At 46.7% G+C, this 14,545-nt stretch overlaps 1 protein-coding gene across 1 annotated transcript in view; it reads left to right on the plus strand.

The window, feature by feature from the left end:
* Positions 1 to 14,545, plus strand: part of Sirt2 (Sirtuin 2) — a 59,098-nt gene that overhangs the window by 12,297 nt on the left and 32,256 nt on the right. The window contains exons 5-7 of the mRNA XM_077694744.1: positions 105 to 146; positions 7,508 to 7,614; positions 12,573 to 12,629. Of these exons, the coding sequence (XP_077550870.1) occupies positions 105 to 146; positions 7,508 to 7,614; positions 12,573 to 12,629 (206 nt within the window). The remainder of the gene's footprint in view (positions 1 to 104; positions 147 to 7,507; positions 7,615 to 12,572; positions 12,630 to 14,545) is intronic.

Genomic DNA, 14,545 nt, shown 5'->3' on the forward strand with positions numbered 1-14,545 from the left:
GTGGACGTTTTGCGGGTAGTGTTTGTCAGCCACACGGCACACCAGTGGCTCCCTTGCAAGTACCCTATATCTGACTCCCCTTGTCTGTTTCCCCTCTGGTGCAGGCAAGAACATCATTGCCATGATTGGAGCGGGCATCTCTACAGGTGAGCATGGGTGGGGCGGCAAGTGCTGTTGCACGTGCTGTGGGGGTCTGCTACCCGTATTTATTCGATTATAAGGTGAGGCTACAGTTTGAAAGTCGCCATTTATATATATATATATATATAAATGCTCAGAACCAGCAGAAAAACTGGTTTTGCCTTCCAAGCCCGAATTTCAAACGGTCGTAACTTCTGCTACAGACGAGATAGAATGATTCTGTTAGTCTCATTGCACTCCTTGATTTGCGTACAGTTCGCTGGTGCCTTGTTCAGGTGCATCACTCGAGAAGCTTTTTTACAGAAGCTGTCAAACGATCAAATATAAAGATCCGAATAAATTTGACTGTAATAGTTTTACAGAAAAACAAATATAATGTCGACAATCCGAATGAGAAACTACATATGTCGTCCCATTTTTGTCTTCGCAACTGTAAAAATAAACTTTTCGATTGAAGACCCAGGTGCCCCCTTAAGTTCCCGTACTTCCTGTGGGATCGGGTTCTTCCTGCATGAGCATTAGCACTGAGCGGAACACTTGTGGTGGTGCTCTGCTAACTTGGCACAGTTCTTGCCTTGCGTCTGGGGCGTTTAGGTCGCGCATCATGTCCTCCAGCTTTGCACCTGTAGCTGCTTGCAGGGTTCGCACAGGTCCTTGAAAACCTTGAAAACCCTTGAATTTAGAAGTGTCAATTTCAAGGCCTGGAAAGTCCTGGTATTTTTAAATGGTCCTTGAAATCCCTTGATTTTTCCGGAGAGAATCAATGGCCCTGTTTTTTCACGAGAATGTAAAGTGTTTGTCATGGATTTTAGGTCTTATGTAAAGAAACATTGTAACAATCAAGTTTTAGTGTATTGCAAGTTTGGTGGATTTTCATTATTACAAGGCAACATTGGGAGCAGGCACTTGTCAATCCAATCCATGTCACGATACAATCCAGTGAAAGCCAGCTTCTGTTCTCTATCCTGCATCTAGTCTGTGGACGCTTGCTCATTGCATGTTTGCTGTGCCTCGTGCTCCATCTGCGTTTGCTTTTACGTGCAAATGGTGGACGTGTACATAGTTCATCCTGCCTTGAAGCAACACTTGCTCGGTTTAATTTCAGCTGATACTCTTGCTGACAAGGCAGGACATGCAGGCAACATTAACTAAGTTTAAAAATCAAACAGCCTCAGAAAAACACCAAGAAAAAAGAAAAACCTGTAAATACCAGCCATGAAATTAAAAAAAATAAAGCTGGGGGAGCATTTACGAACCCGTTAGCACCTATCTAAATGTGCGCTAATGTGCTTAGGTATTGTGCAATAAAAAACTTTTGCATTGTGTTGGAAAAGTTATAAATAATCCCAGGTAAAACATTAGATGGGGACCTTGAAAATGTGTTTTGTGGTCCTTGAAAGTCCTTGAAAACCCTTGAATTTTCGCTTTTGAAGCCTGTACGAACCCTGTGCTTGGATCTGGCTTCCGTCTTGCACTGTGCATGCCGGGGACATGTTTACAACGGCTTCCATTCAGGCCTTACCCCTGCAGTGCTTACATCTCTCTTCTCCGTATTACTGAAGTCTCGCAAGTCTCCAACGGACAGTGAACTCGGGAAGAGGTCGCCTCGGCTCTCAGCTCTTCATTTTCACCTAGGCTTGCACCCAGAAGGAGTTACTACTCACAGTACCATGTTCACCACTATGACATCACCGTGCTGAGTCTCGCATATCCATAAATACTGCTTCGCGGGAAAGTTTAAAGAACGGGATGCCCACTTTCAGGTACACTGGGTTTTCTGGGTAAAATAAGTGGAACTCGTGCTGTGATGGACTAAGCAGTTTGGAACGAGCTATACCGCCTCTCTCCCTGCCTACTCATTATATTTCGTTAGTGCAGGTAATAAGCTATTGAAGTTTTAAAACAAACGAGGTGACCAACAAAGCGGTTTACCTACCTTGGGTTCAGAAACAAGGCTGGTTCGCACGCAGAACATGCACTGGTTCTTAAAACCTGGGAATACCCTCGAATATAGAAGTGACATTTTCGAGGCCTTGAAAGTCCTGGAATTTCGTTTTGCTTTTGCGTCCAATCTAGCCGAGATTGCGAGGCACGCACATTGCCGCCTGTTCTTTCGCGCGTGCTTTTGTTGTTGCACTTTATGGCCTTGCTTTACCAGTTCCAGTGTTGCGTCTGCAGTGTTTGTGTTAGAAGAGGTTGTTCGATGTTATAAAATTTTTTCCCCACAGCTGTGTTCTTTTTAACTGCACAGTCGCAAAAACACGCGCCTTTTTTTAAGTGCGAATGCACTTCTTAAGCGAGCCTGAATCGTCCGCCGCCGTCGTCCGCATAGCAACAGCTGCGGGTGCGCGCGCTCCTCGTCTTCCCTAGCAACGGGGGGAGATGGGCGCGCGCTACTCTCCTCCTCCTCTCTCCGCTCAGTGACTGCGGGTGTTGGGCACCTCCTCTCCACTTCGGGCGGGAGAGCTCTCGCTCGCGTAGCGGGCGCTCCGCATTCCGACGCGTGAGGGCGCTCGTGTAGCCCTCGCCGTAACGGCGGGCGCTACTCTCCTCCTCCTCTCTCCGCTCAGTGACTGCGGGTCTTGGGCGCCTCCTCTCCACTCCAAGATCACGATATCCACCGTAATCGCGCAATCAACAACCGTGCATTCGCACTTACACACTCTCCCCCTCGGGGAAGTGCGAGGGAATTTTTTTTAGCGTGCTTTGGCATAGAAGTGGTCAATTTGTAATGTGTTCTCTTTTATTTGACCGTTGAGTACTGATACACACTGTATCCATTTTTCTACCCATGCATGGTTTGCGCAGCGAGCCTGACAACGCTTGCATTATTGATAAAGAAATAATAATAAATGATTTTTAGCGGTTTTTGAAAACCCTCGATTTTCACGGTGATCATCAGTTTCTCTGCCTCTTCACAAGAATTTAAAGTGCTTGTCATGGATTTTAAGTATTAGCCAATCTAAAAAAAACGTAGTAACAATCAAGTTTTGGTGTATTGCATAAAATTACAGCAAATTGAACAGTTTTTCGATAGTCAGAGGCAACATGTTGAGCGGGAAATTCTCAATCCAGTCTATGCCGTGATAAATCCAGTGCAATCCGGCTAACAAAATTCTGGCTAGCCATCCGGCTAACAGAGGCCCGTTAACAAAATTTTCGCTTGTTTCTGAAGTTCTGTTTGTGTGGATTGGACTCATTTAGAAAAAAAGCTCCTCATTTGTGCAAGGCGCGTGAATTGGGGCCATTTGAGAGATTTTGTGAACGTCGAAGGCGATAACATCTACTAAGGTTCATAATTGCCCACAAATGACCTCTTCAGTGACATTTTCCCTGATAAGAGAGTGGCAAAAGTGGGAGAGCAGTAGGGCACTCGTGTGACGTGCCGTGTTCTGGGGCCATTTTTTTCTCTCATTTCTTTCGTTCGTGCAATAAGAGGTCAGGTCTACAAATGATTGCGTACATCAATGCAAATGGATATTCCGAAATCTGAAATCTCCGAAAACGAGAAGCTTGAGGGAGCAAGGCAGTGGAGGAGACTCACTGTCAAGGAGGAGATTGACAGCACGAGAAAAACAAGGGCAAAGCTTGCAGCAGTAGTTGCCGATTTAATGTCGTCAGCTGATGCCTTTGTTGGCAAAGCTCAGGACATGCAGTGTGTGCGTTTTGAAATCAAGCAGCCTCAGGAAAAACAGCAAGAAACAAGAAAAACCTTTAAACACCGACCAAAAAAAAGAAATAAAGCTGGAGGACCTTTTACGAACCTATTACCGCCTATCCAAATGTTTCACACTAATGTTCTTGGGTATTGCGCAATAAGCAATTAAGGCATTGTGTTGAAAAAGTTGTAAATCACAGGTAAAGCATTACATTTGGTCAGCACACCGTCGGTGGCTTTGCTGGACAAGGAAATCGCATATCTGGCCGGATAAGAGGAGCTCACGTTTCGCCTACATCTTCGCGTGCGTGCTGGATAAGAGCTTCCCTGCCTGTTTTCCATGCCTTCCCGCGTTCTGCAATCCGTTCTCTGATAACCGTGCCAGTTTTTGTACCCTCATAAATGTTCTTTTCTTCCAAAAATAAACAGTTGTTAGTCAGCACCCGCGTTTGTCGCCTCTGCACTCAGTCCCGTCTCTGCGTGGTTCAACTTCATGCATGGTCCTTGGAAGTCCTTGAAAACCCTTGAAGTTTCGGTTATGTAGCCTGTATAAATGCTAAAACAATTCTCTTTGTGATTTCTTGAAAACAATTTGCAGCCTTTTAAGCAATTTAATGGGCTGCCGGGCACGAATGTGTTGTTGTTGGCACTTCTCTCTACATGGGGCAGAGAATCTCTGGGATCTTTTGAGTACTGTTTCCTCTACAATCAAAAGTAGGAATTGGGCTCTCATAATGGCTCTAAATGAGGCATGTGTAAGCAATGATTCTCGCTTTAGAGACAAATGCGAAGCAAATAACGATGTCTTTGGAATAGTTTCTAGCGAATAGCTTCGCCTAGAAGCTGTTCTAATAGAACATCGCCACCACTTTTGACTCCTGTTTGAGTCAAAGTGGTGGTGTTTTTGCCAATGCAAAAACAGAACTGAACAACTTCTTGGGTTAGCTTCACTGTACTGGTACAAAAAATAGGCAGGCTCTGATAAAGTGTGAGGAAAAATGTTTCTGTGACATTAATTAAGCGTACAGAGCAACACATGTGTCTGGGTGAGTAGACATTTAGCTTAGGCTTAGCTGGTTTTGTGGAGGCAATTTTCATTCCTAGCCTACAAGGGCTGATCTCGGATAACTGCACTACTAATGGCAATTTCCTCTCCGAAACAAAATTGAGCAGCCTGCAGTGTGCGCCATGTGCCCAGTTTGCAAGAAAGTGGGGCTGCGAACTTAAAGGCTCTTACAGTAGACAGCTGTGAACGTAGTGCTTCATGGAGCGCCTTGCCAGCTAAGGAGGAGCACGCCATTCTGAACAATCCGGTGTTGTTGATATAGGTTTGAATCGACCAACACTGCTTGCAAATTGCAAATGTATTCCAGGCATTTCAGCGCTGAAAAATGCACATTAAAGGGACACTGAAGTGAATTTGTCAAGCTCCCGTTTTTACTTGCACTGCGTAGACTGGCTCAAATGAGCACACTTTTCATCGTTTATCCGGTTGACAAATCGGTAATTATTTTACAAAGCGGGAAAGAAGAAAAACTACCATGCGTGGTTTGGCGGCCACACCAACTAAAGCTGTGACGTTGGGAGGAGCGGGCACCGTGATTGGACGATGCCCAAGGTGAGCAACCAAACAAGTTTCGGTTTTGGTTCTGTAAAACACAACCGGTGGCGTTGTTGAATGGGCATTCTCAATAACTCAGTAATCATCGTACCGCGCTTCTGCCATGTTGTCAGCTGTAAAAATGCATAAAGATAAGCCTCCCAGGATGGCTCGGAATCGTAGCATTCACTAGCCGAGGCCTACGCAGTGCATGGACGCCCTCCGCGTACCCGAAGACGCCCAAATGTCATGCGCTTTTCCCCCATATTTGGAGCTTGCCTCATTCATGCCTGTACCGTAAAAAGCATGTTCGCACCAGGCCAAGGGTCTGTTCATTCTGGCCTGTGCCCACTGCCCGCAAGCAGTCGGTGCTTATGGCAACAGCACGCCAACGAGAACTCGCTAGCGCGCCAGTGCCAGCCTGCGCGCGTTCTGTGAACTAGTTCGTGGAGCCATGAACGTTGCGGCCCAAAAAAAGGTGAACTCAATGTAGAAAACATCGGCAGAAAACGAAAAAGTTAACTTACAAAAAAAAAAAAAAACGCACGTACCCGCGGGGACTCGAACTTGTTACTTGCAAAACACTTGCGGCAACATACCTAGCGCCCCACACCACTCGGCCACGGGAAGGCCTCCGCCGACTCTGGTAATATAAGGTATATATTGTACAACAAATTTACACTTTTATTTAGTTTTGGCATTTCAATCAGCTTAGGTGACTATTTGTTTTATTGCACTCATGCAGTAAGCGTCCCCCGAGTTTCCACAATAGCTCACGTCTAGCAATTGCATTTCATAGACGGAAAAGCGTTCGCAGATGCGTAGTCGTGCTGCTGACCGCTGTGCTTGTTCGCCCAGCGCAAAAAAGTGCTTCCCGCGCCCTATTTTTACGCTGTACGGTAAAAATATCAGTTGATTTTATTTCCTTAGTACCTATATTGACTTCGCTGACTCTTCTCCCGCCTTCAGGAGGCCTTATATTTTCCTACTGGCGTACCAGTCAGCGAAGTGTCACATGTGCGCTTGTGCAGCGCTTGTGTGAAGCGACCTTGACTTGGAGCTAGATACAGTGTACAAACTAACCAAGTAAAGAAAGGCCCATTCTTCCATTCACAAACGTGTCCTGGCTTCGTTTCAACTGAGCGAACGCATTGCGACGACCCGTCGGCGGCCGGCGGACGAAACGCTGGGCCGACTGACTCTGTCTGAAGGCCGGGGAGCCGTGCAGTAGCGCAGCCAATTGCGAGCTCGGCTCCTCGTGACGTCACACGGAAACGCCGCAGAAAATGGGCGAGCGTAAAAAGAGGAGGACAGCATTTTCGAATTAATTTTTCTACTAAATAAAATCGCGTAAACGGGCCCAGAGTGGTCGTAACATGGCCTGGGGACTCCGGACTACAATTTGCGCAAGTAATCCCGCAATGTTTACATATCACTTCAGCGTCCCTTTAACAGTCCTATCAGTGAGCTCTGCCGTGCTTCAGACGCAGCAAGGTACAGTAGAACTCCATTGATACTTTCTCGCTTCATATGATTTCCCGGGTAGTATGCTCTCAATTGTGGACACCGGAAATTCCCCGTAGTACGTTTCTTACCTGATAGTGCGTTTTCCTGGATAATACATTTTTCCCTTGCATTTCTCTTTAAAACGTATCAGCGAGGTCCTACTGTATTCTGTGCAACAATATCGAGGGAGCTGGACACCCAGTGTACCACACTTTGAACACTTGTGAGTGCTGCAGAAAAGCAGCCAGTAACTATGATAGGGTTGCTCCCAGTGCAACTGCAGGGCAAGATACGGGTGCCTGTTATCTCCTTGGCCTTGTGCTTCCGTTATTATTTTTTTTTCTTTTACCCGTTGCAATGGCTAGGCATTGTGCTGAGCACAAAGTTCTATCCTGGCCATGGTGACTGCTTTGCAAGTGTAGGCGGAAGGCAAGAACGCCCCTCCTGTGCCGAGATTTCAGGGAACGCTAAAGATCCCCTACAGAGGGCCAAAATTTATTCCACAGCCCTCCAGGAGAGGTTGAACCGGCAAAATTTGAAAATTTGGGAATGGCTGCTTGCAGTGCCCTAACCTTTTGTTGTGGGCGGGACGGTGTGTGCAGCGGCGGGCATCCCGGACTTCCGCAGCCCCAGCAGCGGCATCTACTCCAAGCTGGGCAAGTTCAACCTGCCGTCGCCCGAGGCCATCTTTGAGATCGGCTACTTCCGAGTGAGCCTCCTCCTCCTCCTCCTCCTCCTGCTTCTTCTTCATCTCCCCCTCACCTTTCTTCTTCTTCTTCATCATCTCCTCCTCCTACTCCTCCTTCTTCATCTCCTCACTGCCATCATGCCCCTTTTCGAGGGATGTCTTCGGAAGTTTGGTATTCGGAAGTTTCGGAATATTCGGAAGTTTGGTATACCAAAGCAAATAATGCGATATTCTTCTAGGATTTGAATCAAAGGGCACTTTTGGGACATTTTGGATAAAGTTTCAAACTATTTTGAAGTTCCAGAACATGCGCCTGCCTTCTCCGCTTGTGGCAATTGCTTTCCTGCACTGCTCTGGTGACGTGCGTCCAAGCTGTTTTCAGGGAGCACCTCTGACCTCCTTGATCTCCTTGTGCTCCTCTCATAGAAGAAAAAAAAAATGTGGGCCATAATTAAAAAATTCTTTTCTGGAGGGTGTTAACTAGGGCTGCTTATGTGTGACCACATTATCAAGATGCAAGAAACATCTTTCTTTCTCCGTGCTTCTGTTTTCGCATCCTGATAAAGTAATCACGCATGCGTGAGAAATTGTGAATAATAGCTTTCGTATTGGAAATCGCTCAACGTTCGCTTTGATCTGAAAATATCTGCTTTCATTCGGAACTGTTCAGACAAACTCGGTACTCGCTTCGAAGCCAGAAAGTTAAATCTAGTTCGACATGAAGCAGTAAGAGAGACCCTAAACGGTGGTTGAAGCAGCTGCTTCAAAATTGTCTTTTCACCGGTGATGTCTCCCGTTAAATGCAATGTACGCTGATTTTTTGCGTAATGGGTGGTAATGAGATTGCTTAGCCAAAGCACTTGCTCAATTTTGCACAAACTCGGCATTTTGTTGTCATTTTTGTGTTTCTTTTTTGTTTCGAGACAGGAGTTTGACACAGCCTTTGTTCTGAACTGCTTGCCGTGACATACACCACAGTGATGTTCTGTGTGGGAAATTTCCCCTTTTTGGGAGAATTTTCGGCTGGGATTTTGGCCGAAAGGGAACCTTTAAAGGAGCCATGAAGAGAAAATGCAAGTTGGTTTTATTCGAAAGATTTCGTGTTTTATAGTGTCCCCAGCGCTTGTCCGGATACAAACGGTGCTTTATTCACTGAGAAATTAAACAATTTAGGTTAAAATTTTGATTTTCCCGCTCAATCGTGCGTTTTCGTGGTCCCAAATGACATCACAGGAACCGACCGCTCTGCAGCCTAGAATACCTTCATTCACGCATCCGCCGTACAGGGTAGAGACACATATACGCTGGCGCCGCCATTTTCGGTTGCTCGCTCGCCGCCGAAGCAAGTCATTGTGTCAAAACCGCACTAAAATTATCGCCGCAACGCGGTTTACTGAAGAAGTTTGAATCATATTGTCTGTTTCGCGTTGCTAGGTCTCGTGGGAAACGAAAAGAATAACGCGTTGAGCCCGTTGGCCCAATTGCGGCGGCACGGGACCGTTCAAAGGTTGTCTCCACCCTGTACAGCGGTGTTGGTTTGTTCCCGCGTTTCTTTACGTTCCGTAACCTAGATGGCGCCACCATACCGTGGCAAGCGTTTGGTTTGCTTTTGCCCGCATTTAAACCTGGCTTGTTTTTGTTCTGGGAGAAAATATTCGTTCCCTGAAACAGTGCTCGCTCGACAAATGGGGTCACGTAAGACACCGTTGCTTGCGTCAATCGGCCAGTGTCGTCTGAGACAACCCCAAGCCCCGTAGTGCTGTGCAGCGAAACCAAGCATGCTGTGCGCAGTACGAACAGCAGAACGCATCAGTACACTTCTATGTTTACATGTGCTTTCGTAACTTCCACTGTTTGTCCCATCATTCTTATTGCTTTGTAAAGAATGTGCCCTAAATTTAAGCGCAAATCGCTCGTTCGTCTAGTTTGTAAGCTCTACCTAATTTGCGTCTGCTTCTGCCAGCCTCCGCCAATCGCAGAGCTTAGCTCATGTGACGACATAGGTTCTGTTGCGGGAAATGAGCTGGTGGGTCGCATGACCATTCCCGTTTTTCCTAATTATGTAGCTTATTTGAGCGAAGTTTACGTTAAAAGTGGTGTCAGTATGATTCTAACGAGACAATCTTTTGAATGAACCAAACTTGTGTTTTCTCTTCATGGCTCCTTTAATAGTGGCTGCAAGGAATTGTGGGGGGTCGTGGAGTAAAACGAAAGAATTGTGTGAATAAACGAGACCTCGCATCATTTATCACTTGGTTTCTTTTAAAGATTTCCTGAACAGTTTGTCAGATATATGTTCAAATATCGGTAGTCGTGTTCCCGCAAGCCACAAGCATCCAACGGTGCTTGCAATCCAGTTTACAAAACAGAAGGGGTCACATAGGAAACAGTACTCTACGAGAAAAATCTTTTAAGGGGGACTTGTCACTCTTTGTGCTTTCTCCCCCCACTGATGTGAAGTATGTCATTATTTTTTGAGTAAGTCAATCTGTTACCGAGGTAATAATTAGAGGTAACTAGTCACTTTTGGAGAAGCAATAGACAGAACAGTGTTAGTCAGAAAACTGTAATCTCTATGATTTCCAATTCTATGAACCCTGGTGAATGCAATAAGAAAAGCGGGTTTTTCTATGCACCGCTTGGAACTAATTTTACAGCTCAATAAACTTTGGTGGCACCACTGGCAAGGAGCCAATTTATTTTGCAGGCGCCTTAGTCTGTGATCTGTCAACAAGCGATGGCACCAGCTTTCAAAATTGCTAAAATTACCTCAATTACTGAACAATGTCTTGTTCTTGTTCGTACGTGCAGCTTAAGGGAGTACTGACACCAAAACTTTACGCTCCTTTTTTATTGATTTCATCAATGCTTAACGGCAAACCTGGTGAACCCGAAACAGTGCTTTAAATACTTGAGCACGCGATAATTCATCACATTGAACGGCCGAAAAATCGTTCATTATAGTTTCGCTGGCTTCCTGCCCGAAGGGCGCGTGTGACAGAACCACGGAATGACCTCACCGTTTTGCACGGACGTCAAAACACCACAAAGGCCGGAGGAGGCGTTGTTTCGACCGCCCCGCCGCCGGAGCTGAGCGGATGAGCTGTCTGAAGGCGTTAGGCCTAGCGTTGTGGCAAAAATTTGATGACCGCTTTCAGTAAAAGACCTGGTGGCGGCTTCTGTTGCGGTTTGAGCCTTTATTATCAGCTCCTTTCCTGCGTGTAGCACTTAATTTTTGCCTACAGTGCCTTTCTGGGCAGCAGTTATGCTTGTCACTCTGGCTGCAGGTATCACTTCGTGAACACGCTGGCGCCCGATCATTGCTTGCCGGGCCGCGCGTGTGAAGGGACGTCACGATTTTCTAACGAGCGTTGGAGACAGATGGCTATGTCACTTCTTTTTCCTCTCACGGAGTGATGTCAGGCTGACGTCCATTTGCTGCACTCCGCCCTGTGATAAATCAGATCAAATTGAAGTATGTTTCACGCGCTGCCGGCCGCTCATATTTCAGCCAGGGTATTCTGTTGAGTCAAGGAAACGAACTGCGTAATAATACTAACTCCAGAAATTGGTGTCAGTACCCCTTTGAAGCTTCAGCATGCCAAGTAGGCATGCTGTTTGGTTCGAAACATGAAATGCATAGTCAAATGCTGCTCAGTGGTAGATTCTCCGAATGGCATCTGCGTATAGAAGGCTATGTAAAGTAGACATAAATGGCACTGGCGAATGCCGAAAACTGAACAGGAATCAACGTAAAGATTTATTAGCTGTACTCTTTACTTGCTACTCTTTACCTGCTAAAAGAAAGTGCAGGGAAATTTGCGGGGAATTCTTGTGAAATGTGTGGGGAAAATGCCATAATAGGGAGATTCTGAACCTAGAAATGGGAATTTTTTCTCTCTGGTAGGGAATATCACTGGTCCACCATTGCCCCCGAAGGCAGCCCTTGAGGCAGCAGTGCTTAGTCCTACCTGAGTAGGGTTCTGAAGGGGCGAGACTAAGCAAGTGCATTGCTGTAAGGGCACTAAGAACACGATGAAAGGGGTTGCTTGCTTGGAAGTTCTATACAGAAATTGCTGAGGCCCATTGGACAACGTGCACGCGAAATTACCATCACTGCTGGAATGTTAGAACGTTACGCAGACATGTTTGCCACCAGCTTGATTGTTGTAGACACATGGCATCAGCTGCTGGGGTTTTGTGTTGCTGTAGAAGCCAAGCCTGACTTGCTTCCACCCTTTCTAATGTATGCCTGATTTTGGTGCGGCCTTCAGCTTGCCAAAGGCGTCCTCATCTCAGAGCGCTTGGTATTACCTTTGTAACACCTGATGGTTCGCCACTTGAGCTTTTCACAGTTAGTATTATGTGGAGGAGGTTCTCTAAACTTTGGTACCACCTGGCAATGACACTAATTTTTTGCCCTGAGAGGACCTCAAATTCAAAGTCCTTTCTAATCCAGTCCAATCCAATCCGACCTGAAAATCTTCAGTACTTTTCCCACGCAAGGTTTGCACAGGCTTTTGGTGTTCATTTTATGCACTTTTGACCAGACTGTGTTGTGCTGCTGAGCCCAAAGGTGTTGCGGGTTCCATTCCTGGCTGTGGCTTCTGCTTTTCCGATGAAGGCAAAAAGCGAAAACGGTCGTGTGTTCGAGATTTGTTAAAGACATCGGGAGCCTTCCACTGCGGTGCGTTAAACCTCATAATAAATTTTATGCACTTTTTACTCTCAGCACACTCTCAGTGGGGTTCCCACTTATCCCGTCTCCACTGCTGGTGCATTTTTTCTTGGTAGCTGCCAAAGCACGTGATGAGGTGTTGTGGAGTTTTGGCAGAGGCTGTGTGGGAGCGCTTGGGAGAGGAAGAAGGAATGGGGAGATTGTTTTGGCAGAGGTTGTGCTGGCCTGTACTACTGCTTGCAGTACGTGTGACTGAGACTTGCCTTCACTGTGTCCGCCCTCTCTGCCCTCTGACATGCAGCGGAACCCGGCGCCCTTCTACGCCCTGGCCCGGCAGCTGTTCCCCGAGGAGCTCAAGGTGACCGCTGCTTCCCAGGCCTTGGTCACAGTGGTGGAAGGGGCTCGCGGGGAGCCAGCCGTTTCCCTTGCAGTCAGCTGACACTGGCACGCTGACTACCGTACAGCCAGGTGTTGAGGCTTCTTAGCACCAAACACAGGCAGGATGGAATTGTGCTGACATCCAGTGTGTCTTAATGGCAGCTAAGGCTGTGTTCAGACTACCAACAAAACAGCCATAACGTGCGCTATGGACGTAAAAAAACGGCGCTTCACGCAGTTTGCTTGGCTGAAGCATCAAATGGCATCATTATTTAAAGATATTGCGACAGTTGTGACAACAGTCTGAGCCCGGCGTAAGGCCACAGAGCGCTCACTCACCAATACCCGTGCCACACGTACAGGAAAAATGACATTAAGAGGTTAATGCCTCAAGTTTTAATGCCATTAATTTGCTGCTACACGCAAAAATTCTATGCCATTCGCTTTAATGTCGTTTTTTGATCTGAAGAGTTCTGCACGACTCATTCGCCTTCACGAATGCCTTAAATGTGCCTAGTCCCGAACGCGGTGAGCACTAAATGAAGCCAAGAAAACTTTCAGCACCAGCTTGTTGACGCGGAAACATAGCTGAACTGCGAGATAAGGGGATTTTTTGTGCACTCTTGGTGGCAAAGTTCTGAAGAAGACGAAGTTTATAAACAGCGGCAAAAGGCAGAACAACATGTTACTCGACGCTTTGAATGTTTTGGATTAGGCTAACACTGGCAGGCGACAGCAGCTGCTGAAGCCGCTTTTAGAAACAACTCTCTCTCTTTCTCACACAGAGCGAGGGAGAGAGAGGGGGACTTCCTTTGTCTGAAGAAAGGAAGTGCTCTTCTTGGAACATCAGTAAACTTCTGTTATTTTTTAATGTTTTGCTCATGTGCCTCTGCCTTTAGTTACCTTATTTTCTCACCCTCTTTGCGAGTTTCTTTTTTTTTTTTCCCCCAGGCCGTGTATAATTTACATTACTTATATCATAGCACATGGCACAGAGGCGAATTGTCTCCAGTGCCAGGGCAGCGAACAACTTGCGCAGCAGAGTTGAACGGTGAACGCTTGTGCTCGTGGGTAGGCCAACAAATGGGCTTGCGAGCCACCCCAGAGGGGAATCGTAAGTGACAGGTGGCTGCCATGTTCTTAATATGATCTGTGGTTTGACTGCACTCAGTGCTCACAAGAGGCAGAGGTGGGGAACATAGACACAAGCCCAAAGGGGAGCTCAAAGACGAAGCGCCGTTCGTCCAAGTCTGTCGCGAAAACACTCAGTGCGGTCAAACCATCTGACCGACCGCCTTCTTAATGTTGCTATTGTGAAGGGAGGAAAGCATAGGAGAGGCGCCCTGACTGAAGCCAGCTCCCAGGTTAGCTTCACATGGGCGTACAGTCTAATCCCGCTACAACGAAGTCCACTTCAACGAAATTTCCGCTTCAGCGAAATATTTCCAATTCCCTGTCAGCTAGTCATAGAAGTCAATGCAACAAAGTCCTCGCCACAACGAACCATTTGTCTGGCTTGCTTTCGCTTCAACGAAATTTTCGATGAATTGGGCTTGGTTTGAACAATTATTTTACAATAAAATAAGCATAGCGTCAGCTACCTGTAACTTTTTAAACATTCAGGACGCTTAGTTTTACCGAAAACATGCGCGGTGCGCCCACACCGCCACCCAAAACTAAAAAAAAAAACTCATAGGCGGATGCCATTGTTTGATGGTGATAACGATGTGGCTGGCCGTCTTTACATGAGGTGCAGGCCCGGTTCGCCAAGCCGGAGCTGCAGCCAATCTGCATCCAATTGAAATCGCACGAATGTGCTCCGCTGCTGGCGCGGCGCCGTCATGTATGCGTTGTGACTCCTGAGCAGCTGTCCTTGCCGTTTTCCTTCTACCATTC

This window comes from Haemaphysalis longicornis, unplaced genomic scaffold (genome assembly GCF_048455015.1).
Source record: "Haemaphysalis longicornis isolate Haplotype H1 unplaced genomic scaffold, Haemaphysalis longicornis Haplotype H1 scaffold_13, whole genome shotgun sequence".
NCBI lineage: Eukaryota > Metazoa > Arthropoda > Arachnida > Ixodida > Ixodidae > Haemaphysalis > Haemaphysalis longicornis.